Genomic DNA, 26,932 nt, shown 5'->3' on the forward strand with positions numbered 1-26,932 from the left:
TCCTAATGCTGTAAAGCAGGGATGTCAAACTCATGTTGTCATGTTGTCATTATGTGACGTATTGTGACTTTTTCCCCCCTTCACTAAACCGGGGTGTGGGGGTGGCCAGTGTGTGATGCAGCTGTGCCATGATTGTGACACCCCTGCTTCAAAGCAAGGGAAAGCTGAAGTAAAATAATAAGCAGAATTGTGGTCATGTGATTTTTTGCTTAGTGACAGTTTTGCTGAACAACGGACTTGTAGTTTGTCAATTGCAGTCACTAAATAAGGAGTGCCTATTTTTGGAGAATGCAAAAGTAGTGGAGCCAAGTTTGCTACTTGAGCCATTCTTTTATATTTAAAAAATAAAATCCAGATTTTAACTGTCACTTCCATGATGACAGATTATACACAAATTCACTTGCTGTTTTCCAGATACAACATTTCTGGTAGCCTCAAAACCCAAGAAAACAAATGTGAACATCATCTTTGATGGCCTCTTATTATCGAGCAAGGGCTTGTTTCCATTGAGAATTGTTACTGAAGAAAGGATCTTTGTGTGTGGCAGCCTTTTTGTCTTGAGACCAAATTCTCAAATTCTCTATCAGTTCCCCAATCTGGCCCCAAACTATTTCGATGACTTCCTTTTCTGTCCCTTACATTCAATGGTGTTTACCTTTGATGACAGGCCATCGGATAATTGCAGGTATTGACAAGCAATGTAAACGGTGCCTGTAAGAAACAAACAAAACTGGGAAGTTTCTACAATGAACTCTACAAATGCCTTTTGTCTTGAAGCTTCATGTCCAAGAAATTGCTAAAATTACACAGAATATTAGGAAAGATGTTCCTCTAGCATGTTATCCTCTTTTCTCAAAACTCTTTAAGAAGGACATTAATCCTACCTACACTGAAATTTGGCAACTTTTTTTTTTAAACAATATTTTTATTGATTTTTAACAACACAACATAAAACAGTTATTTTAGCGAGTCTCCTTAGCTTTTTCTCTTTCTATCTCCTCATCTGTTTCAACATTTTCCTCCATATTAATCTATAATTCATCTCTTCAATTTTCACTGGGTTTTTCAAAAACCAAATTCCCAAATATTTTATTTTTTTAAGTACTAATTTCAACCCTGATTCTTTCCTGATTTTCTATCTGTTCTCTCTGATCTGTATTTAAACACATAGTCTCTGATTTTTCCATATTAACCGACAGTCCCGATTCCTGTTTAAACTCTTATAAAATGTTTATTTGGCAACTTTATTGAACACTGGGCACGTTCTCTCCTTCCTTTTGAAAGAATAGAAAAGCTTTTTAGTTTTATAAACACAGAGTAATATAGAAGGGCATCTAAGAAAAATATCACCACACACAACCATTTCCCACTACCTGAAGGAGCATTTAAAATCTCACTTTTTTCTACCGATACTTGCCATTCAAACAGCCTTCATTTACTTCAACCACCCACCCAAATTGTCTCTTACAGAAACTCTTTCAGTACTGAGAGAAAAATCTGTATCTGAGAAAAAGGTGAACGGTCATAGGATATACAATAACATGCCCTTGTTTGCAGGTTGGATACTTCCGCTGTGCAGTTCCATGCGTATTCATCCTGCAAGAATCTGCAGTTGGATCCTGGTTCAGAGGAGCAGGAGTTGGAGCTGGGACTGTACAACAGGGAAGACATAGTCCTCTATAAATGAGTGGAAAGTCGAGGGGATGAGGATGAGGAAGTCCCAAGGCCGTCTGGCAGTGGGAGTCGGGGGGGGGGGCAACCGAATGGGGATCCTCCTGCAGGAGCAGAGCAGCTTCACAGGACCAACAGAGATGGTAGCCTCTCAGTGGTGGGCTGCTACCTGTACGCCTCGGAGCTCCATTCCGCTAGATTGCGCAATTTGCGTGAAACCACTCTGATGCCGTCTTCAATATTCCGGTGACTGGCGCCATCTTTTTTAAAAAAAATCCTGCGAGGGGATACCCAGGTGCGTGAAATGTCATTGATTTTTTGCTTCTCCACGTGTGTGGAAGCAAAAAATCACCGAAATTGTATGCGAGCGAACGTCCCCTCAGGAGATTTCAGCAAGTTTTTGTTTCCTGCGCATGCGCAAAAGCAAAATCACATGTGGGAACGCACGCATAGGTGCACATCCATGACCATCCGAATGAGTAGGATGCCCGTGAAGCGCACCGGTATGCAGGTAAGTGGAACCCGCCGCTGCTCTAGACTGCCTCTGACAAGGAACGGATGAGGAGAGCAGAGTGGAGAGGGGCACAGAGGAGATCAGCGAGGTTGCTTACAAGGAAGCAGCCCCGTCCTTCCTCAGAAGGAAAGCTGGGGAAGGTTGATTGAATCAGATGCTTGAGAAGGTGTGTCTGTCGGGAACACTTGCTTGTTTTGATGTGCTTCTTCCCAGCTTCACTGGATCCTGTTCCTTGAATTTTTGGCTTGGTCTCAGCTCTCAGACTTTAGACTCTTGGACTATTATTTGGTTGCTGGAACTCTGGACTTATCTCCAGTGAAGGGCTTCCAAAATTTTACTACTACACTGTGGACGTGGCTTATGCAGGATGCCCTGCATTTTCTTTCAACATCTTTCAATGCAAATTGGGTGCTCTGGGGCAGAGCTCCATTTTTGCTACCACACTGCATCCCCCCCCTGCAGACAGGCAGTAGCCCCACACCTGCTTATCACCCTCTTTCCTCGTGGGACTTTGTAAACTCAGAGGGACGGAAAAGCATTAGTGGGTTGTGATAATGAGCAATAAGGAAACCTTCCTTAACCACTGCCTTGCCCACCTGACGTGAGTTAAAACATGAACTTTTCTGGATAAAATCTGGCACATTGGGACTTCTGACACTCAGGTCGTTGACACAAGCACCTTTTTTGTTCAATCCATGAGAACCTCCTGCTAGTCAGATTTTTTTTTTTCAAATCTCAACTGGAAGTACTTACCATAAATGACTGAGGCAGTTATGGTGAGCAACATCAAGCATTTCACACAGTTTTCCATTTGGCTTCTGTGGAGGAAGGTAGGATCATTAAGGAAAAGTCAATAGACGGGAAAATTCTTAGGATAAAAATACTAAGGATAAGAATGGGAATTTTGATAATGGCGAAGGCCACTCAAGGGCATTGCTCGTTCTTTTCCCAACCAGAGAGGTTTATTAACAAGTCATTCTGAGGGTTGCTGCTGCTTCATGTTTTTTCTCTCTCCTCTTTTTTCCTTACTTGATATCTGCCATAAAACAATGCATGGTGTGATGTCATCAAACAGGGTGTTTCCTTAACCCCTAGTGCCAATGTTATCACACCATACATTATGGCTATGCTAGCTGTTGCATGAGAAAGGGAAGAAACACCTAGGACAGGGGTAGACAAAGTTGGCTCTTCTATGACTTGTGAACTTCAGCTCCCAGAATTCCTGAGCCAGTCATACTAGCTCAGGAATTCTGGGAGTTGAAGTCCACATGCCATAGAAGAGCCAACTTTGCCTAGCACTGACCTAGGAAGATGCATCTATTGAGTTCAACCAGTTCAGCTTAAGGTGTTAGCAGCATTGTTAGGTATCAGATAGGGGCCTTTCCCAAACTGGATATGCAGATATGGAATTGGAAATTGCCTGCATGTAAAACAGGTCAAGCATCAAATTCTAGGCAATGCTCAGGTTATTACATTGCTTGAGATATGGAAAAGCAGAAGTGAGAGTAAAATAAATAGTAGAGTTGATGAAAACCAGCAAGAGGATAAGCAGAAAGACTACTTGTGAAGTAGAGGAAGACATAACATAAGCTTTCTTCCTGCAAGTAATGGAGGAGAGAGGCAGCTTGAGTCTATGCAAAGTATTCAAGAGGTCCATGGGTGTTTCAACTGGGTTTATTTCAACATGGCCAACTCTCCATAGGATGATTCACTGCGGGACAAGAATTACACTAATATCAAAGAAAGGGTGGAATAGAATCACTGAAGAATGGAAAATTTAATATTTTAAAATTTATTTTAAATAATAAAATTGAATTGTTAAATTGTCCCATGGCGAGTTGTCCTGATGTGAGTTGGCAATGGTGAATTGACAGTGGCAGGTTTTGTTGCAGCAACTTGGCTGGGCTGGATTGATTGATTCATTCATTGATTGATTGGTTGATTGACTGATTCATTCATTCATTCATTCATTCTTTCATTCATTCATTTGTGTTTCTGAATGGTTGTCCCATTTCCATTCTCAACTCAGCCAGTGTGGACAACTTTCACCACCAAAGAAATTGCTGAATACGTTGGCTGGAGAAGATATGTGGTTTGGAGAATCTGAGAGATGTAGACTTGAATTTAGAGGGAGGGACTTGGGACTATGAAAAGAGAGAGAGAGAGGAACTGCAAATGGGACCATGCAGAATCTGTTACTTTTAAAGTCAAGGAAGGAAGAAATTAAGGATAATTAATTTGTGCATAAAAGGCACCATTAAAACACAATAATTGAATATTTTATAGTTATAATACATTATTTTAATATATAACATGGATTTATAAACAAAATAATTTTTAAATATTTAAATTCATGGGGATGTGCATGCAGGTGCAGGGTCGGACACATGGGTCAAAAATGCATGCAGGGAGTGGAGGGGCAGGGGGTCACTTGCATATGCAGGGAGTGGGGGAGCATAGGGGGAGTGCGCACATATGCGGGGTGTAAGCAGGGGAGTTGCATGGGCAATTGCGAGGCTGGGGGGGTGTCGCACACGCATTGCATTATGGGTGTGGAAGTATGCTTTCGGCAAGTGACAATAAAAATGTTAGTCACCAATGTGTTAGGGTAACACCTCTTTAGCCTATTTAAAGTCTTTCATGTCATCTAATATATGATATTTTCAACCTCTACCCCACCCAACGTAGAACTTCTGTGATGGAGAAGACGATTAGATGCAGAGTTAGCTGTCTTGATTATGATGTCATTCCAAAAGAGGTTTTGGACATTTTTACATTGCTACTTACCTAATACAGCAGCAGAATTTTCGAAGACAGCAGATAAAAGAAAACACAATAATGCTAGGAATGCAGCATATGGTTTCTGTGAAACAGAACAATTCACAAAACAATTAAGGTGTTGATTCTGAAGGTTTATAAAGTAACTGGGAATATACTTGTTTCGTCATCTGATCTGCCTGAGGACTAAGATAATAGCATTTAGACTTATATACCGCTTCACAGTGCTTTCCAGCCTTCTTTAAGCGGTTTACAGAGAATAAGCATATTGCCCCCAACAGTCTGGATCCTCATTTTTCCCACCTTGGAAGGATGGAAGGCTGAGTCCATCTTGAGCCTACTGAGATTTGATCTGCCAAACTGCTGGCAGCCGATGATCAGTAGAAGTAGGTTGCAATACTGCACCTCAACTACTGCACCACCAAGGCTCATCAAAATACCTTCCTAGCAATAAATAAATAAAATTGGTAAATTCACAATTCAAACTCTTGGCAAATACAACAGTTAGCCCTATTTGCTGTATGCACCATCTATGCTGTTGCTATGTGTGATTCATCATGTCACAGCCTGAGATGTAGAATTAAACCCTATTTTAGCAAATAGTGGAACATTAAACTCCAAAATAAAATAGTAGGTTGCACTGAGATTTAGATCTTCATCCCATTTTAACAAATAAGGATCTCCAAATTACTGATATGCAAAATTATTTACAAGGAAGGGGCTCAATCTGAAACACAGTACAGTGGTACCTCTACTTACGAACTTAATTCATTCCGTGACCATGTTCTTAAGTAGAAAAATTTGTAAGAAGAAGCAATTTTCCCACAGGAATCAACGTAAAAGCAAATAATGTGTGTGATTGGGGAAACCACAGGGAGGCTGGAGGCCCTGTTTCCTCCCAGGAGATCCCTAGAGAAGCCCCATAGAGGCTTCTCACTGCCTTTTCTGGCCCTGTTTTGTCCCAGGAGATTCCTAGAGGGGCCCCACAGAGGCTTCTCCCTGCCTTTTCCGGTTACAGTTTTGGAGGCTTGGGTTTGTAAGTGGAATAGGTTCTTGAGAAGAGGCAAAAAAATATTGAATACCCGGTTCTTATCTAGAAAAGTTTGTAAGTAGAGACGTTCTTAGGTAGATTATAGGTAAACTGTACATTATATTAACATAGCCAATCAGTACTATTGACCTTAGATTCAATCCAGAGAAGATTAGGCCTTCTTAAATCTTACTAAAAGCAGATGGACTTTTAGAGTTAAATGCTCATTTATTATATCCAATGGGTCAGCCTTAGTAGTGGACATTTTCTGAGATGAACTGTCCCTTTCTACATATAGGAAGATGTACAGTAGATGAGTAAAATGGGTGAGGATATTCTCAAATTGGTCATTCCTGCATTTTAGAGCTTACTATAGGCTTGGATGAACACATAAGATTCTGTATTAGAGAACTGGTGTTCCAGAAAAGCATGAGGTGAAGCAACTTGCTACTATCGTTCTATCAAAAAAGCACCTTTGGGACAATTGTTGGGTCAAGTAGATAAGAAAGAAACTCCAGAAGAGTTTGTATTTGCCAATCTACTTAAATATTATTCCATTATTATTAGGATTGTTGTTGTTGTGATGATGATGATGATGATGTCTTAAAGACTAAACAATATGATACTCTAAAGTTGGAAGTTGTCTTGGAGGATTAACTTCCATCCCTGATTAAAGGCTGGTCTAACTTCTGCTTGAATAACTTTAGTTATGAAATGCACCATATTTTCAGGAAAGCTGTAGGAAAGTGGAACTGCTACATACTCAGCATACTTTCAGATGAAGCTGTGGAATCAGATGACGAGTGGCTACAGCAACTCTCACCAGCAATGACTTTTCTGGTAAAACCTCCTGTCGAAGAAAACCCATTCTCATTATCCAGTCATCACAATCATCCTATATCAATAATTTCTGTAGACAGACTGGATTTGCAGTATCTGATCTGACTTCCATCTGCATCAATATACATTTCTACAATCTGTACAGTAGTTTGTTTTCTTTCCTATTCTTGTATCTTGGCCCTCTTGAATGCATCAATTGCAAGAGAGATAACATATGAGGGTAAATGCAAAATTATGCAGGGGTCTCCAATCTTGGTAACTTTAAGTCTGGGGGACTTCAACTCCCAAAAATTTCCTAGCCAGCAGTGATGGCTGGGGAATTGTGGGAATTGAAGTCCTCTAGGCTTAAAGTTGCCAAAGTTGGAGACTCCTACTTTAGTGGATTTGTATACACTGCATAGATCTAAACTAGCAAAAAGATTCAAGATGCAATCCTGACATATTTTCTCTGGATTTTTTTTTTAAATCCCTGGCCTCTAATCATTAGTGGGTATCCAAAGCCTAAATGTTTCTTAGACTTACCCTCCTTGTCTTCTCTCTGATCATAAATTGAAGACATCTGGCTAGATGAGGTAGTAGATGTCCTTGGACAACCTCCTGAAGAATTAAGCAGGAACCAGCTGAAAGAAGAAGAGTTGCAAATGCTCTACAAATGTACTGTTATATTGGGGTGCCGGCTTTTTTAATTACCGTGAAAAATACGAACACTTTAGCATTGAGCCATAGCACATAGACGTATATACCACTTCATAATGCTTTACTGTCCCCTAAGTGGTTTAAAGAGTCAGCATATTGCCCTCAACCACCTGGGTCCTCATTTTACCGATCTCGGAAAGATGGAAGGCTGAGTTAACCTTGAACCGGTCAGGTTTGAACTTCTGGCAGTGAGCAGTGAGTGAGCCTGCAATGCTGTGTTCCAACCACTGTGCCACCACGGCTCCTAAATAAAGCTTTTTTCATGCTTTTAGCTGTCATTGGGGGCTGCCTGAAATACAATGCATTATCCTAAGAATGATGTTCCTTAGTGTCTTCACTCCATCCATTGTGTCAACAAAGCATATTAAAATACTATTTGCTATTCCTAAAAATTGGTTCTAGCCTACAGTTTCCCCAAAATGGTGTAACTGTCCTGCAGCAATGAAGACAGGATCCAGGGGAGGTGCATGAAAAACCTTTTAACCCCATTGTTACACCCATCTTTCCCAAAATTTCATTGTATTGTTTTCATTGTTCATGTGTGTTCATGTGAGTTCATGTGGACTATGAAAGGGAGATGTGTACATTTAAATTATACTTTTTCCCAATACTTTTTAATATTCAATAATTAAAGCACAAAATCCAAAGAGGGAAAAAATTAACAGAAGCTAAACTAAATTAAAACATTTTTAAAAAGATGTGAGTTAAAATGACAAAAATAAATAAAACATATCATCCCTACTAGTTGAACACTGACAAATACAGTATATTGCAACAATAATAGCTCTCTCCCTTGCAAAAGAGGTCCCAGTTTCATAAACTTCTACATCTATTTGCAGCCCAATTTGACCTATCATACATTTTATATAGACTGCTCAAAAAAATAAAGGGGACACTTAAACAGCACAATATAACTCCAAGTAAATCAAACTTCTGTGAAATCAAACTATCTACTTAGGAAGCAATACTGATTGACAATCAATTTCACATGCTGTTGTATACATTCAACTTTGTACAGAACAGAGTATTCAATGAGAATATTTCATCCATTCAGATCTACATGTGTTATTTGAGTATTCCCTTTATTTTTTTGAGCAATATAGGTGTGTGTGTGTGTGTGTGTGTGTGTGTGAAGAAAAATAGTTAAAGCCCTTGTTAGGGCTTTAAAAAAACTTTATTCAGAGAGAATAACAATGAAAGAGCTTGCAAGCCAGTAAGAGCTGGGAACATCATTAGCACCTGGAAAGAAACATTCGCAGCAAGTAGAGCAATGGAAAAAACCCTGCAAAGACTTAGGGCTTGTAAATATTCTTAGCAGGGAATAACAGTGAAACAGCTTGCAAGCCGGTAAGAGCTGTGAACATTGTTAGTACCTGGTTAGGGCAGGAAATAAACTTATTGAGAGCAAGTTAGAGCAATGAAAAAACCCTGCAAAGAATTAGGGCTTAGAAAACATTCTTCACAGAGAGAAACAATGAAAGAGCCTGCAAGGTAAGAGCTGGGAAGATCGTTAGCCACTAGTTAGGGCTGGAAAAAAGCTACATTTAGAGTATAAGATGCACCCTAATTATCAAGCTCTTTTAGGGAGGAAAAGGGTGCGTTTTATACTCCAAAAATACGGTATTCGTTATGTTACAGTAACTAAATCCATGCATTCTTCTTACTTCTTTGACTGGGTCTTGCCCGATCCTCTTGTTGCCCTGGGATTGCTACCTTGCTCAGCAGGGTTATCTTGAAAACCTGGCATTGCTTGAGCTGGATACCTCCGCACAGAGCGTCTCCCATCCATGACTGAAAGGACAACGTGACAATTGGACGTATTTTGAAAGAATTCTGTTGGTTGCTTCTAAATTATTGTGCTCTCAAAATCTCAGTACCAAAAAGTTACATGCACAAACAAGCACCCTGCTTTCCACATGCATCAAAATCCCCTCCATTCTGTCTTTCCAATGCACTTCTGTGATGTGCGCAGATTAACCGCCTGACCTCCAGCGTGTGATTTCACAATAGGAGGCCTACAGTGAAGTATACATGATCATCTCATGACATCATAATAGGGCATATGGTATTGCCAGCAGAGAATTTTGTTCCTGTTTGGAGCATACTTCCGCATATTCGTAGAGGCGTTTTTGGTGTTAGCCAAATAGAAGCCACAACTCATGTGTCCATCACAAAAATCCTTTAATCACGTTATTTAGGGAAGGATCAGAAAGGAAGGGTACATACTTTGTCTCAGTTGCAAAAGCAGGAATATCTGAGGGACCATCTCCTACCGATCGCATCTACCCAAACCATCAAAACAGGGAGGCGGGGAATGTTGTAGGTCCCATCCCCGAGGGCGATACACCTAGTGGGACCCAGAAGAAGGGCTTTCTCTGTGGTGGCTCCCTTTCTCTGGAACATCATTCCCCAGTAGTGGGTCCTAAAACATGTTGCTATTGGTTCATGCATGCACTTGTGCACACATTCAACACTTCTGCGCATGCATCCTGGGCAGGTGGGTGGAGCCTTCCATCACCACTACTACCAGTTCGCAGAACTCGGGCGAACTGGGAGCAAGCCACCACTGTATTTCCCACAGATTAGAATGGCCCCTACTCTTTACACTTGCGGAAGGCGCTGAAGACCTGGTTCTGCCAATGGTCCTGGGGAACCCAGAATGGGATGGAGCCCATTAAATGGCTCGTGTGATCTGCTACTGCCAGGGTAGGGAATGGGGTAGGGGGTGATTTTATTATATTATACTATATTGATTTATTTGATTCTTTTTATTAGCTTTATTGTTTCAAATGTGGTTTTATATTCTGTAAGCTGCCTTGAGTCACTATGGGTGAGTAATATAAAACAATATAAAACAAACAAACAAATAAATTGATCATAGATTCAGTTCTTAGACCTGCAGTGGAGATAATGGTTTACTAAATACATCAAAACAACCTTCCTTTGTTTCTAACTAACCCTCTTCTAAAAAGTTGCTTTTTATAATCATCTTCTTTGGCACAATCCAGAGAATGTATGTGTTGTGAAAAGATCTAACATTTTGCTATATTTTTTTCCCTATTAACAGATTATTGTACTTTCTGCACCATCTGAAATAGAAGTTGATCCAGAAAATCTGATCTCTGAGAATGCCTTTTTCCTTCTTTGGGAGGAATTCTCAGTATGAAAAATGAGGATTCAAAGCTAAAGAACTTTTTAAATTTTATTTTATTTTATCCAAATCACACAAATTTACTGCCAGGTGAAGAAGAAGAAAAATAAATGAGTTGAAGTGCTGGATACTTTCACTAGAGGTCAGTCTTACTTTATATAATAAACAGCTCGTGATTCCTTGTGGATGATTCTTCCAGAGATCCCTATTTCCTTAATTAAATGGAGAAACAGAATGAAAAAAACAAAAAGGGATTGGGAACCAAACTTTCTGCTTGGTTCCCCATTGAGGTTGCTTGTGGAAATCTGGGAGGGAGTTCAGAAATGAACCCTCTTCAGCTGACTGAGGAAATTGCCTGCTTGTGGAAGGGAACAAAGGAAGCTGTAGACCAGTAATGGTGAACCTATGGCATGGGTGCCACAGGTGGCACGCGGAGCCATGTCTGCTGGTATGTGAGCCATTGCCTTAACTCACCTCCAATGTGCATGTGTGTGCTGGCCAGCTGCTTTTTGGCTCACACAGAGGCCCTGGGAGTTTTTGGTTTCTAGAGAGCCTCAGGAGGGGTGAGGGAGGGCAAAACATGAGCCTATTGGGCCCACCAGAAGTTGGGGAACAGGCCATTTTTGGCCTCCAGAGGGTCTCCAGGGGACAGGGGAAGCTATTTTTGCCTTCCTCAGGCATTGAATTATGGGTGTGGGCACTCACGCATGAGCAATAGCGCGCACCCATGCTCTCTTGGCACCAGAGGAAAGAAAGGTTTGCCATCACTGCTGTAGACCATAAGGAAAATTGTACCCCAGCATACCTGTAAGGGTCCCCTTACTTCAAAGAGAAAGGCCTCGCCCAAAAATCTCTGGCACTCCACAATAACCTCTGAGTCTTTCCCTGGCTCTTATTTCACTACCTTCCTTCATCCGTTATATGTCAATTGTCAGCCTGAGTTCTAAGACGGCCAACTGCCATTTGCCCATCCACCAGCTGATTGGATGCAGAGGGAGAGAGGGAGGTATGAAAAAAAGAAAAGATACAATAGCAATAGCAATAGCATTTAGACTTATATACCGCTTCACAGTGCTTTACAGCTCTCTCTAAGCGGTTTACAGAGAGTAAGCCTATTGCCCCCAACAATCTGGGTCCTCATTTTACTCAACCTTGAGCCTCTTGAGATTCAATCTGCGAAACTCCTGGCAGCCAGTGATCAGCAGAAATAGCCTGCAATACTGCACTTTAACCACTGGACCACGGAGGCTCTTCAGTCCTCTCTTGTGTCATACAACCTATGGTTAGTGTGAAAGCGTGGTTGGATGTCACCAAAGTGACAACTTTCCCAAGCTTCCTAAGTGAGTCAACGTGTGCTAGATTTCTGTAAATAAACTCATTCTGGCTTCTTTCATTCAACAGTTCTTGTTTTAAACCTTCCCATTGAAAGTTGTATTTTATCTTAGGATGGATATATGTTTATCCCAGGCATGTTTAAATTCAGTTACTGTGGATTTACCAACCACGTCTGCTGGAAGTTTGTTCCAAGTATCTACTACTCTTTCAGTAAAAAAATATTTTCTCATGTTGCTTTTGATCTTTCCCCCAACTAACTTCAGATTGTGTCCCCTTGTTCTTGTGTTCACTTTCCTATTAAAAACACTTCCCTCCTGAACCTTATTTAACCCTTTGACATGTTTAAATGTTTCGATCATGTTCATTAAGTCTTTCCTGATACGTTTTATGCTTATCAGAAAAGACTTAATGAACTCGATCTGTATAGTCTGGAGGACAGAAGGAAAAGGGGGCACATGATTGAAACATTTATGTGTTTGGAACCCATGCCACATCTCAGACATCAACACCCTTGAAAATGTCCAAAGATATTTCACCAGAAGAGCCCTTCACTCCTCCACTCGAAACAGAATATCCTACGAAAATAGACTAACAATCCTGGGCCTAGAAAGCCTAGAACTACGGTGCCTAAAACACGATTTGAGTATTGCCCACAAGATCATATGCTGCAACATCCTACCGGTCAATGACTATGTCAGCTTCAACCGCAACAACACAAGAGCACGCAACAGATTCAAACTTAATACAAACCGCCCCAAACTTGACTGTAAAAAATATGATTTCAACAATCGAGTTATTGAAGCGTGGAACTCATTACCGGACTCAATTGTGTCAACCCCTAACCCCCAAAATTTCTCCCTTAGACTCTCCATGATTGACCTCTCCAGGTTCCTAAGAGGCCAGTAAGGGGCGTACATAAGTGCACTGGTGTGCCTTTCGTCCCCTGTCCAATTGTCTTTCCTTTCTTTCACCTATCATATATATTCTCTTCCTTTCATATATCCTCTCCTCTAAGTTCACTTTTACCCTTATATGTATTACCACATGTCTATTTTTCTTCCTATGTATTTGTGTATTGGACAAATGAATAAAATAAAAAATAAAAAAATAAATATGTCAAAGGGTTAAATAAGGTTCAGGAGGGAAGTGTTTTTAATAGGAAAGTGAACACAAGAACAAGGAGACACAATCTGAAGTTAGTTTTCTTTCCAGTTAGGTCAACACTCAAACCAAGAATGGTGCCACCCACACAAACACACACACACCGTATTTAGCTTGCCAAGATGGTCATATTGGGGATTGTCAAGCATTTGGTCAAGGAGTGTGGAAGCAACTCTCACCTCCGTGTCAATGATGGCATGACATCCCTCCATAATGCAACTCAAACTGGGCCACAACTCTCATTGTCGGGCTGGTGAGCACGGAGGGGGGGGGACATACACACATAATGTATATGTGTGTGTCTCAGAAAGCTTTCCTTGCTGTTGAACAAAAACACATGCAGGCCTCCAGGGAAGTAGTCCTCGACTTATGCCCATTCATTTATTGATTGCTCAAAGCACCAAAAAAAAAAGTCACTTGGGTCCATTTTTTTTTACCCTATGGGTTCTTCTACCCTTATTTCATTCATAGTCAGAAGGCTGGGAGGCTAATCTTACAAGTGCCTGCTGAAGACATTTTCATTTACTTGTGGAGTTTTAAAAACTTAAAAACATAAATTATGAAGGCAAGACAGCCATGGAAGGTGATGGGGTCTGGATGGGTGTCAACAAGCTCAAATTCAATCCAGACAAGATGGAGTAGCTGTGGGTTTTGCCTCCCAAGGACAATTCCATCTGTCCGTCCATTACCCTGGGGGGGGAATTGTTGACCCCCTCAGAGAGGGTTCACAACTTGGGCGTCCTCCTCGATGCACAGCTAACCTTGGAACACCATCTTTCGGCTGTGGCGAGGAGGGCGTTTGCCCAGGTCCACCTGGTGCACCAGTTGTGGCCCTATTTGGGCAGGGAGTCATTGCTCACAGTCGCTCATGCCCTTATCACCTCGAGGTTCAACTACTGCAATGCTCTCTACATGGGGCTACCTTTGAAAAGTGTTTGGAAACTTCAGATCATGCAGAATGCGGCCGTGAGAGCTATCGTGGGACTTCCTAGATTCGCCCACGTTTCTACAACACTCTGTGGCCTGCACTGGCTGCCGATCGGTTTCCGGTCACAATTCAAAGTGTTGGTAATGACCTTTGGGCTGGATTCAACCGAATGATAGCCACTGGTTTCATTTCATTTTCATACCAAAAAAGGACATTCAATCTTATATACCATCTACCGAAAGACATCTACCAGCCTCAGTACTGAACATTTTACCTCAGGAATCTGTGCCACATTCCATTGGCTACCACCGATGAATATCCACTGGTTTCATTTCATTTTCATACCAAAAACCCCCCTTCAATCTTACCTATCCTTTACCAAAAGAGATCTGCAAGCCTTAGTCCTAAACATTGTACTTCAGTAACAGTTCCCTAATTCCACTGGCTTCATCTGTGGAATATACTCCCCTTTCCACTCGTTCCACATCATAAGGAGGCTAATCTGCATTCACAGCACCAGAAGAACCGACAAAGTTGGGACTAGGGATTATACTACCACGCAGCCTCCGCATTAGACAAAGCTGACACCATTCATCACTTCCATCACAAACACATTCAAAAACTCAGATACTTGCACACCACCGTAATGCGGGCTGCATCCACTATGGGATGGTGCACACCGCCCATCTCCAACCTCAGTCACACTGCGTCGGGTTGCATGCACTATGGGAGGGTGCACACCAGCCATCCGCACACCACCCATCCGCACGCTGCCCGAACACATTCGAAAACCCTGATATTTGCAGACCAGCATACTGAGGGCTGCATCCACTATGGGATATTGCACACCTCCCATCTGCAAACTCAGTCACACTCCATCGGGCTGCATCCACTATGGGATGGTGCACACAGCCCATCTGCACACTCAGTCACACTCCATCCATTCACAATCATGCACTGGCTTCCATTCATGAATGTGAACATAGTGTCCCTCGTCCATTTCTTGCTATGTCCATTTAAATGAGATCAGCCGGCATCTGTCCTTGGGGTGAGAGATCTCCATAACAAAAAAGGACCTTAAATCTTATCTACCATCTACCAAAAGAGATCTACCAGCTCAGTCCTGGACATTAAAGCTCAGCAACCGCTGCCATATTCCACTGGCCCCCACCCAAAAATATCCACTGGTTTCATTTCATTTTCATACCAAAAAAGGACCTTCAACCTTATCTACCATCTACCGAAAGAGATCTACAAGCCTTTGTCCTGAACATTCTACCTCACTAACAGTTGCCCAATTCCACTGGCTCCCACCAAAGAACATCCACTGGTTTCATTTCATTTTCATACCAAAAAAGGACCTTCAACCTTATCTACCATCTACCGAAAGAGATCTACAAGCCTTTGTCCTGAACATTGTATCTAACAGTTCCCCAATTCCACTGGCTTCCTCCGAAGAATATCCACCAGTTTCCATTCTTTCCACTTCATAAGGACGCTTTTCTGCATTCACAGCACCACAAGACCTGACAAAACTGGGACTAGGGCTTATATTTCCATGGTGCCCCCGCATCAGACTAAACCGAACACCAGACTTCTCTATTCCACCACAAACATTTTCGACAACTCTGATACTTGCACACCACATACTGCGGGCTGCATCCACTTTGGGATGGTGCACACTGCCCATCTAGACTCAAACACACTCCATCCATTCACAATCATCAACCGACTTCCAGTCATGGATTATCAAACAGCGTCCCTTGGTCAGTTTTTCCTAGTTCTGTTTTCTCGACCTCGGTGTGCTTTAGGCAATGGAGATAGAGGGCTACATGCTGGAAATGGGCCGTTCCACTCAGCAAGTCTTCTAGAGAACTTGCCTTTTCAAACTTTCAAACCAATTTACAAAACAGCTTGTGGAGGTACGTAGTGGAAGGAAACTACACGAGGACAGTATATTAGTTACAATCTTCCCATCCCACTTAGGAACTTTCTATGGAACTTGCCTATTAGCCATCACAAGCTTAACTATTTCCCCCTATTCATTGATTCTCCATTCACAGCTTCCCTCCTGGAATAGCCTGGTGTGTCAAGAGACATGCTGCAAGGAAAGCAAAGATAGACTGAGTAGGCCACTTCATCTGAAATATGTATCTCCCAAAGATCCCCCCCAGCCTAAATTCATTTTCATTTTTATTTCACTATGTTTAGCTGCACTAATGCCACTAATAGACTGGAGTAAGACATTTCCTTAGTTTATTCTTCCATACAGCGGCCATACCAGACTAAAGCTGTCATGACACTTTTCTCTTGCACCACATTTGAGAGCTGACATTTACAAATAAGTACTCTGTGGCCTACCTCCTCTTTGCTCATAGGCATTTTGTTGCATTGGATCCATTCAGAATCCTTCCTGGGTTCAGCTCATGGATTTCTATCCAGGATCCTTGAACCAGCTTCAGGTAGGTTTGTTTTTCAGACATTAGCCAACGTCAGTCCTCGCGCTCTGAGGGTTTCGTACTTGAAATATGCTGACCTCCTCAACAAGTTATCCAGCAAACTTTTCTTTTCTTTCCAGCAGCCCTTCATTATTTCATCTTTGGTTTCTTCTGTATTGACCATTTGATGTCTGGGAGTTCCCCTATGAAGAAAGAGGTAGCATCCAAATTTAGTATCTTGAAAGGAGGCATATTAAATATGGAGGTATTCAGCTGGTGCCAGATATGATGCTGCAGTGGGCTTTTATGACGTGAGATGTGAGGTGCCATGTCACAAAGGGGAGCAGATACAATTGTATACATAGGGGTTGGCTTAATAACCAGATAATTCTGTGTACTGGGCTGTTTTCCCTTTTCCAAAGATTTTCCATGGCCTTTCATGGACTTTTTATTTAATTTCAGAAATGAAAATTCTTTGGGACAGAACAGGAGGGAATCACTTGACTATGGTCTATCAGCTGCAATCTTGCCAATCTTGCATTCTGAATGTTTCTGAAAAAAATGTCTTTGTTCTAGCAGTCACCTTCTTGGCACTGCCTTTTACTCATTGATGCTCAGTTTCTCTATTCTTTCCTCCTGGAAAAAACTTGATTTTTGTGATGCATACCAAAATAAAAAAGAATCAAATGAAGAATCCAATATTGTACTATCCCTACAACCTAAGTCATAGATATGTTGGATTTGAAGTAGGAAAATATTTTTCAACCAATATGAAGATTGTAGTTGTAAAACCTGTTATACTTAGAATTCTAATTTGAATAAGTAAATCCAGAAATCTATTCCCTGCAAATCTTTGTATGTCCTTTGTGAGTCCTTCTTTATAGTTCTTCCTTAGATATCCCTAAAAACTTTCAAAAATACATAAGGTAATATAAACATGTCTTTCCTATAGATTATCCAGTACAATCTAAGGGAAATATAAATATTAGAAAAAGAGAATGGTAGGTTTTAGTAGTATCATCTGAAAAAATTCAAATTCAGATAGAATGGAATTTGAAATTGAGCAACTTTTTAAGAATGTTTTTACTGATTTTTTTCTTTTCTATATATTGATATGTACTTCTCCAATGTTATATACAATATATTAATATCTTGCTTAGATTTTTATAGTCTGTTTTTTTAAAAAAATCACAATTCAAAATGTTGGTTATCACCTATAAAGCCCTTCATGACACCGGACCAGGATATCTATGAGACCGCCTTCTGCCGCATGAATCCCAGCGACTGGTTAGGTCCCACAGAGTGGGCCTTCTCCGGGTTCCATCAACAAAACAATGTCATTTGGCAGGGCCCAGGGGAAAAGCCTTCTCTGTGGCAGCCCCGGCCCTCTGGAACCAACTCCCCCTGGAGATTAGAATTGCCCCCACCCTCCTTGCCTTTCGTAAGCTCCTTAAAACCCACCTCTGCCATCAGGCATGGGGGAACTGAGATATTCTTCCCCCTAGGGCTTTACAATTTATGCATGCTATGTTTGTTTGTAGGGATGTTTGGTTTTACAATAAGGGTTTTTTAGTTGTTTTAGTATTAGATTTATATGATTTTTATTACTGTTGTTAGCCGCCCCGAGTCTACGGAGAGGGGCGGCATACAAATCCAATAAATAAGTAAGTAAGTAAGTAAGTAAGTAAGTAAGTAAGTAAGTAAGTAAGTAAGTAAGTAAATAATTGTGAGGCAATGCTTATTGGTTTATTTTGTTCATAAAAGTCCGCCCGCCCTTTTTTTGTGAATTTGTTTTCAATTTATAGATAGTTTAGCCTGCAAAATGTGTACAATTTTACTAAATTTGGTGTGGGATTACTAGTTTGAACATTCTCTTATCATAAGAAAAATATAAATGAACTGAAAAAAATGATGCTTATTGGTTTTTTAAAATCAGAAATAAGGCCTCCCCCCCCCCCGGCTGCTTGCAATTTTCACTTTAAATTTTTTTAAGGCACCAAATCCGAAATATTTTTAATATCTTAGGCATTCATTTACTCAATTTCACATTGCTGATCATCAAAAAAATATTTTTGCGGTGGAGGGGTGGGGGCTAATTTATCTGGGCAAAAAAACCTCACATTGAGTCTTTCTGGTCATATAAAGTGACATGCTTGAAAAAACGGGGGGCGGGGCATGGCCCTTTTATGAGCAAAATAAACAAATGGGCAAATAGGCTAAAACAAGCAGGCTGACCAGTGAAAGAACTGATGTGGGAATTCAGAAGAGTTGCTGGTAAATTAAGAGACTGGCCCGAAAGATTATTACTCCATACTTTCAAAAATGCTCTTGACCCAGAATTAAGAAGGGCATGTGAAATCGGGGGAATCCCTTGGGCCATTCAGAATTGGAACACCACGGCGATTACATTGAATGAGGTGGTTCACACTGAAAAGAGACCACCTCGGGTCTCTAACAAACCTCCAGGATGCCGCCCTTCCTTTCGCCATCTGGGCCCTTCTCGTTCAGAGTCCATGAGGGGAGTAAACAAGGGCACAGAGCGTCTGAGTGCCTGGCACCAGCCCTCCTCTCTCTCCCAAGGGCCAAACCTCACACAACAGTAAGGAAGAGACCTGGACGATCCCCTGAACCAGGGCGTTGGGCTTTTCAAACAACAGAGCTGTTCCCTCCTGAGGATACCCCCGGGCCCGAAGAAGCCATCCCTTCAGGATCCAGCTCCAATTGGAATGAGGTAACGGCTGGAGGAGATGACCCAATGGTGAGTGAACCCATTCCCCCATTCCTCCTCAAGGCAAAGATTAAAATAATCACCACAGGGGTGGAGGGGGAAGTAAAGGCCCTGCTAGACACAGGATGCTCCAGATGTCTAATCAGCAAAACAGTAGTGCAAAGATTAAAAATCCAAATAAAACCTTTAGCTAAACCTGTCTGGTTCCAACAAGTGGATGGTTCCCTCGTAGGTGGGGTGCCGCCACGCTCCTGATAGAACTAGTTGAGTTACAAATAGGCCGACACCGTGAGTTCCTGCGGTTCATAGTTGCCCCCCAAATGTCAGAAGCTATCATCCTGGGTTTGGTTTGGTTGGATAAATGGACCCCCTCTATAAAGTGGGAGGATGGATATCGCAAGCTTTTCCTCCGCATAAGGCCTTCTCCTCCCACAGAAAATGACAGGTGTAATGTATTTGCCAAGAGCATAGACCGTCACCCCCGCTGGGGGGTCCGTTAGCCTGGGAGCCGCCAGCCGGCCCTTGGACCAGAGTACATGTGGACTTGGCGGGACCCTTCATGGGTCAAATGTTTCTTGTGACTGTTGATGCATATTCGAAATGGTTAGAAGTTAACATATTACACTCAACCACATCTATGTCGGTTATTCAGGTTCTGAACTCCCTTTTTGCAACCCATGGTTACCCAGATTTGGTAGTATCCGACAATGGGTTGCAATTTACGTCCTCCCAATTTGAAGGGTTCTTAGCGGGGGCGGGTATTCGCCACGGCCTTATAGCCCCTTGGCACCCCGCGTCTAACGGGCAAGCGGAACGTATGGTCCGAACCACTAAGGATGCGTTAAAGAAAATGTCCCGGGGCACTTGGCAGGAGAAGCTTGCAGACTTTCTGTTCTCTCAGCATTCTACTCCGACAACCCCAACAAACAAGTGCCCGGCCGAGCTTCTTATACGTTGGATAGGTTAAACCCGGCCTATGCTCATAATCCTTCTTGGCCGGAACCCGGCCGCTCTTTTAGTTTAGATGCACCGGTGTTTGCCCGCTCGTATGATGGGGGCCCCCCCTGGGTGGCGGCAAAGGTCACTGGTATTAAAGGACCAAGGTCTTATGTGGTTGGGCTTAGTGATGGGCGAATATGGCACCGCCATGTAGATCAACTTAGACGTCACAGTTGCCCAGCCCCTCCTTGTAACCAGGAGGAGAACACAAGCCCTAGTGGGCAAAATATCGATTTTCCTCTTCCCCCCGGGGAAGTGGCCCCCCCATTGGGTTGGATCCTGTGGGAAATAGTTATTTTAGCCTCAATGACCGGAAGGACATCCCCGACAATCTACATCAGGCAGAAGGGGAACCTCCCCTGCGGAGATCCGAGCGGGAGCGGCGTCCCCCCGCTTATTTACGGGATTATGAAGTTTCCAAAGTAAGGGGGAAGGAGTGTAATGTATTTGCCTAGAAATAGCCGCTGTCTTGCCATTGGGTGTTCTGGTTGGCGGGAGGAATACTTGCTCCTCATTGGTTATGTAAGAATTGTGCCGGGTATAAATACCCTGTCAGCTGTCAAAGTGCCGTTCTCATTATGTGTTACTTCCGACTAATAAAGACTGTTGATATTCGCTCCGCCCTGGTCTCGACTTAATAACAGGAAAAGCCTTTTCCCCCAAGGGAGAGCAGATGGGCCCTCAGTAGCCACAACGATGAAGGAAAGGACACTGCCAGATCTCCAAAAGGTACCCCTTGAATACAGAGACCTGGAGAGAGTTTTCAGTGAGGAAGATTGCAATGAATTGCCACCTCACAGACCCACAGACTGTGCAATAGAACTTGAGCCAGGGGCAGCTCTCCCAAGATCTAGAATGTATGCAATGTCACCAAGGAGATGGAAGAGCTGAGAAAGTACATAGACACCAACCTGAGAAGGGGATTCATTCAGCCTGCAAATTCCAAAATAGCAGCCCCAGTGCTCTTTAAGGAAAAAAAAGATGGCGGCATTCGTTTAATAGCAGATTTTCGCAATCTAAATGCAGTGTGCGTACAGAACACTTATCCCCTCCCCCTTATGAAGGATCTACTCAATCATCTAGCAAAGGGGAACATATTCACCAAGCTGGATTTAAGAGAGGCTTATTATTGCATCAGAATAAAGGAAGGGGACGAGTGGAAGACAGCTTTTAACTGCCCATTGGGGAGTTTCCAATTCCGTGTCATGCCATTTGGCCTAAAAGGAGCTAATGCCCTAGTGGAACAGTATCTTAGATGTTATGTGAATTACCAACAAACCAATTGGGCTGAACTACTGCCTTTTGCAGAAGTAGCGTACAACAACTCTGTACACAGCAGTATGGGATTAACTCCTTTCCAGGTCACCAGTGGACAAGATTTTGTTCCCATGCCGGAACTACCTATTGAACCTCCTTCGTCCATCACGTTGGCGGAGTGGATGGAGAAACTGAAGAGAGGATGGAAGGACACCAAGAAGGCGCTAACAGAGGCCGCAAAAGCTTACAAGAATCAAGTGGACAAACACCGATCTCCTAAACCCCGTTTTAAAGTGGGCGATAAAATTTTCCTGTCAACAAAATACATCCGGCTAAGGCTGCCTAGCAAAAAAATAGGCCCAAAATTTTTAGGCCCTTTCCCAATTGTGAAAGTAGTCAACCCAGCTATGGTGCAGCTCACATTGCCTAGGATCCTAGGGAGGATTCACCCCATATTCCACTGCAGCCTGCTGAAGCCTGTGATCGGGTCCAACATTAGGCCATATGCACAGCCGCCTCCCCCCCCCCCCAGTGATTCAGGGGGAGACTCACTATGAGGTCAAAAAAATTTTAGATTCCTGGGGAGAGAGAAAAACTGCCCAACGTGCCTACTGGGAATCTGAAGGCTTTAGTGAGGCCTAAGTGCATGTGCAGAGGGACAGTGTATGTGTATGCGTGTGGGGTGCACATGCGCAGGGCATTGCATTATGGGTGTGGTCACCCTTTTGGCTGAGCCGAGAAAGGTTTGCCATCGCTCAACTAAATCAAATAGGATACAGTCTTCAGTAGGACTCAATATAGTACAAGTTGAGAGACAGATACAAATGACCTGGAAGCTAAATGCTGGACAGAAAAATGGGGGAAACTGATTAACCTTGAGAAAAGAACACAACCAAAGCAGGAGTCACAACACATTTCAAAAACTCACACAGAAGAAGGTAAAGACCTCCAATATCCCCATAATATAGAACATAAAGCTAGTCCTTAACTTATGACCATAATGGAGGCTATCCATTATGGTAATAATAATAATAATAATAATAATAATAATAATAATAATAATAATAATAATAATAATAATAATAATAATAATAATAATATAATGGTTGTAAAGTTGTAAAGCAAACCAATTGTTCATTATGGGCTGATTTTTGCCGAAAACTGGAAGTAAATGCCAGGTTTCAGCAAAAATATCATAAAATGTGACTGTGGGGCATTGCAAGCAGCCATAAATGCAAGATAGTTGATGAGCACCAGAAATATAATAAAATAATATAGGGGAAGGGGCAGCTATCAGAATTTCAAAACTGGATCATAACATTTTGGAGAGGACTGTTAAGCAATAAGTCAAGGACTAGCTGTAATACAGATGAAACAAAATTGGGTAGGGCAGCTAATACTTTAGAAGATAGAAATAAAATTCAAAATCTTAGGCTAATGAAAATTACATTGGACATGTAAGATAATGAAAATGAGCAGAGGGCACTACAAAGTTACCCTCTTAGAAAACAGAAAACAAAAATGGGCAAAAACAGAATGTGGAATACATGGCTTGATAGGATTACTTGTGAAAGAAAGATCTCAGAATAGTAGTTGACTGCAAACTGAATATTAGTCAGCAGTATAATGCAGCTACAAAAGTGGCAAAGGCAATTTTAGAAGTATAATTTCTAAATAATGGCAAGTAATTATTTTAACTTACTTTGCTTTGGTTAGGCTCTATCCTGAGTATTGTGATCACTTCTGGTGATCTACCTTAAGAAAGAACTAAACAAACTGATACAAGTTCAGAGATGGGAAAAAAGGTGGTCAGAAACCTAAAAACTAAGTTGTATGAAGAAAGACTGGTGGGATTGGGAATGTTTAGCCTTGAGAGAGAAAAGTCTAACAGGCTATCATATAAGAACACCAAGCTCTGTTCTATATAATTCTTGTGTTCAGGACACTAAATTGGTCATTGGTCTGGAACCCACACCATATTTTGGACATAAACACTTTAGAAAATATCCAGAATACTTTACTAGAAGAGCCCTCCACTCCTCTACTCGCAAAAGAATACCCTATGCAACTAGACTTACAATCCTATGTTTAGAAAACTTAGAACAATGTCGCCTTAAACACAACCTAAGCATAGCCCATAAAATTATCTGCTACAATGTCCTCAATGACTACTTCAGCTTCAACCACAACAACACAAGAGCACACAACAGATACAAACTTAAAATAAACTGCTCTAAACTCGACTGCAGGAAATATGACTTTAGTAACTGAGTAGTTGATGCATGGAATTCACTACCAGAGTCTCTAGTATCATCATCTAACCCCCCAAACTTTACCCACTGTTTATCCACTGTTGACTTCTCCCGATTCCTAAGAGGTCAGTAAGGGGCATGCATAAGTGCACCAAGGTGCCTTCTGTCCCCTGTCCTAATGTTTCTCTTTTACTAGTATGTATATAAATATTATTATAAATTATTATATCTTTGTATACCACCAATATGTACTTGACAAAACAAACAAACAAATAAATCAATAAACATTCTGACTGTATATAAGAAAAAGAATTTCCTAAGTGTAGCACCACTACAATGTTGGAACAAATTAATTGGAGAAGTGTTGGGCTTTCATTAATAGTTGTATTGAGCACTCATTAGAAAACCATTTGTAGGAGTAATTCAATAATATTTCCAGCTGTCAGCATGGTGTTTGTCATGGTTATCTAAATGGATTGTCCCAATTCTATAATTCTAGAATCGGATAATTCTCTGAACTCCTATCATCTATAAAAAAGCCAGTGAACATCTGTGTCTGAAAGAATTTACTTCTGAGAGATCATAAAAAGGATCATGAGGTGAACCCAGACAGCCACTTCAAAACACGATTCAACTCAATTCAATATTTACCAGAAGTGGAGGCTGATGATGCACAAAGCTACCTCACAGCTAAGCTTTGCCTACCTCAAAGCTTAGCTGTGATTAGTTTCTTCAACATATATGCCACATTATTCTTCTGATCCAAAGCCTTAAGCAGAATATAATTTTATACAAAATAGTAGTTTATCATAGTTGAAGTAGACCCAAGACACAGGGTGAGTTGAGAACGGTACGTTTATTCATCTCAGCAAGTAAAAGTGACTTTCAGCTGTACCGTCTGGCTTTGCCTGGGAGAAACCGCTTCTTTTATACATTTGCGGTTCCCGCCAAAGCAAGAGCCAGCCGCGTCTGAGCCAATCAGGAGCGACTTCCTTATTTGGCTCAGGTAGCGTTAGAAAAGAGGAACAAACCATTTCAACGATACAAGGTAGCCATTTCAGGATACAACAATAGTCACACAGCATTCCTCCAACACTCAATGCATTTTTCCAGAGAGAACAAGACTTACAGTAACACAAGGACTAATGCTCTAAGGTGACATAATTGTTATTCCAGCTGAGATGTGACAAAGATTTTTTTTAAAGCTATGAAGGCCAGTTAGAGATGGCTATAAGTCTATTTGTTTCATGGCCATAGTTAAATAAAAAAATATTTGTCTCAAACTGTGAATTTTGTCAGAGGAAACATTCTCTGTGAAAAGAACTGTTGATGATTATAGCAATGCTTAGCAGACTAGGGAAGAGAGTTGGAGCTGTTATTTGTCAGCTTGGGAGGTCATACATGCTTAGTTGTGATAGTTTATATTTCTAGACATCCACAGATTACAAAGATCTGCTGACAATAATTGTTTTTAAAATGTAATAGCTCGTCAGACATGCCCTGAGGACCTCATAACAGAAAATGTCCCATAATTCACAGAACAAAATTTTGCATTATTTGCAGAGAAGGATAACTTTGTACATTTACAACCAGGCCTGCCATCCCAAAGTCAAAAGGAAAACAGAAGCAATAGTTAAAACTCTAATATAAATTCCAGCACAAGAAAATGAAACTTCAGCTTTATTAAATTGTAGAGTGACTCTCATTCATCCATGAACTGGCTTGGAAATTCTGGAAGTTGAAATCCTCAAATTTTAAAGTTCTCAAGGTTTATTAACATTGATTTAAAGCAGGCAAAACCCTGACTTCTGTGCAGAATGTGAGACTTAATTAATCAGAGGCACCCAGGGTTTGCAGAATGTAAGAGTCTTAGCCAGAGACACTCAACTAACCATAGTAGGAAAGAGATACTGGACAGAAGGGATTCTTGCTCTGGTTCAGCTCTGCTAGTGCGAATGGTAGACTTTGGAGAAAGATATCTAGATGGTAAAACCAAAATTTTCTGTCCTCTTATTATTGCCCAGAAAGAAAGTAGCTATTTCCTTCTTTTAAGCATCATTAGAATCATGGAAATCAACGGCTCTGATGGGTTCTTTTAGATATTTACAACCTAGAAGTCATTTCTAGGACTAAATCTTATTTAGAGAGCTACTTCAGAAACACTTTAGTTTTCTCCAGCCTATATCCTACAACTGAGTTGAATGGAAGCCGTTATTATCCTCAGCCAGTGCGGCTACCCCTTTCCTGCCTTCCTTCCTGCCTTCTGGCCAAGAAATTGGGTGGGGTGGGGAATCCAGGATCAAAGATGCTCAAAATAATTAACTCTGAAGACAGACATTTTCTGTATAGGACTTTGTTGATTTATTTATTTCTTTTTAACCCCATCGATTCAGAATAAATTATGCAAAAATGCACGCGGAATATGTTTTTAATCACAATTTTGCAAACATGTTCTTGTTATATTTCAATTATTTGGTTTGTTTTGATATGCAATAGTTGGTCCTTTTTCTAAAATTCTGCAATTGACATTTAGGGAATGTTTCCTTTATACCATTCTTTCATTGCAGATATGCAGTTGCTCAGGTTCTGATACCCTGTTAGTGCTGCAGCTGATTTTTTAATAACCAATAACCCAACGGCGTTCCTTTATTTCTCTACTCTAAAGTATATCATCCTGAATTCTAACTAATAGGATATAGAAGAACATAGCAACTCTCAGATAAGCTTTTCCCAGTTGCAATGCCAGAAAATCAAACTTCATGAGTTATGTAAGTGACATAGGAGTTAACTGAAGATTATGTCTTACATTTTTTAAGTTTGTGAATAAATGCTGATCATTATATAGCAATATAACATAATTTCTTAAAAAGAGGGTAATAATATCAGCAATCCTAGATGGAATATCACATTTTTCAGAAATAATTATTTAGAAAATAGTGAAAGAATAATTCCTAAGGAAATGCCATTTACACCACCCCATTCCAAACCTATCAACCAATGCAATAAAGATGGAGAAATATTGACATTTCACCTCCATTTCCACTAAAAAATGTCAGATTTGGTTCAATATGCTCTCCAGGCATATTTTCTGAAGCAAATTAGACTTTAAAGGTTGGACTACACAAGTTCCCTCTACATATTGCTTAAAAGTGTT

At 41.2% G+C, this 26,932-nt stretch overlaps 1 protein-coding gene across 1 annotated transcript in view; it reads right to left on the bottom strand.

The window, feature by feature from the left end:
- LOC139162276 (SUN domain-containing protein 3-like) overlaps positions 1–9,318 on the bottom strand; it is a 33,371-nt gene extending 24,053 nt beyond the window's left edge. Inside the window, exons 1-6 of the mRNA XM_070742453.1 lie at positions 9,194–9,318; positions 7,356–7,453; positions 6,757–6,843; positions 4,973–5,048; positions 2,939–3,003; positions 656–711 (exon numbers count right to left, since the gene is read on the bottom strand). Coding sequence (XP_070598554.1) covers positions 656–711; positions 2,939–3,003; positions 4,973–5,048; positions 6,757–6,843; positions 7,356–7,453; positions 9,194–9,318 — 507 coding nt within the window. The remainder of the gene's footprint in view (positions 1–655; positions 712–2,938; positions 3,004–4,972; positions 5,049–6,756; positions 6,844–7,355; positions 7,454–9,193) is intronic.
- Positions 9,319–26,932: the final 17,614 nt, after the last annotated feature.

Source organism: Erythrolamprus reginae, chromosome 2, assembly GCF_031021105.1.
Source record: "Erythrolamprus reginae isolate rEryReg1 chromosome 2, rEryReg1.hap1, whole genome shotgun sequence".
NCBI lineage: Eukaryota > Metazoa > Chordata > Lepidosauria > Squamata > Dipsadidae > Erythrolamprus > Erythrolamprus reginae.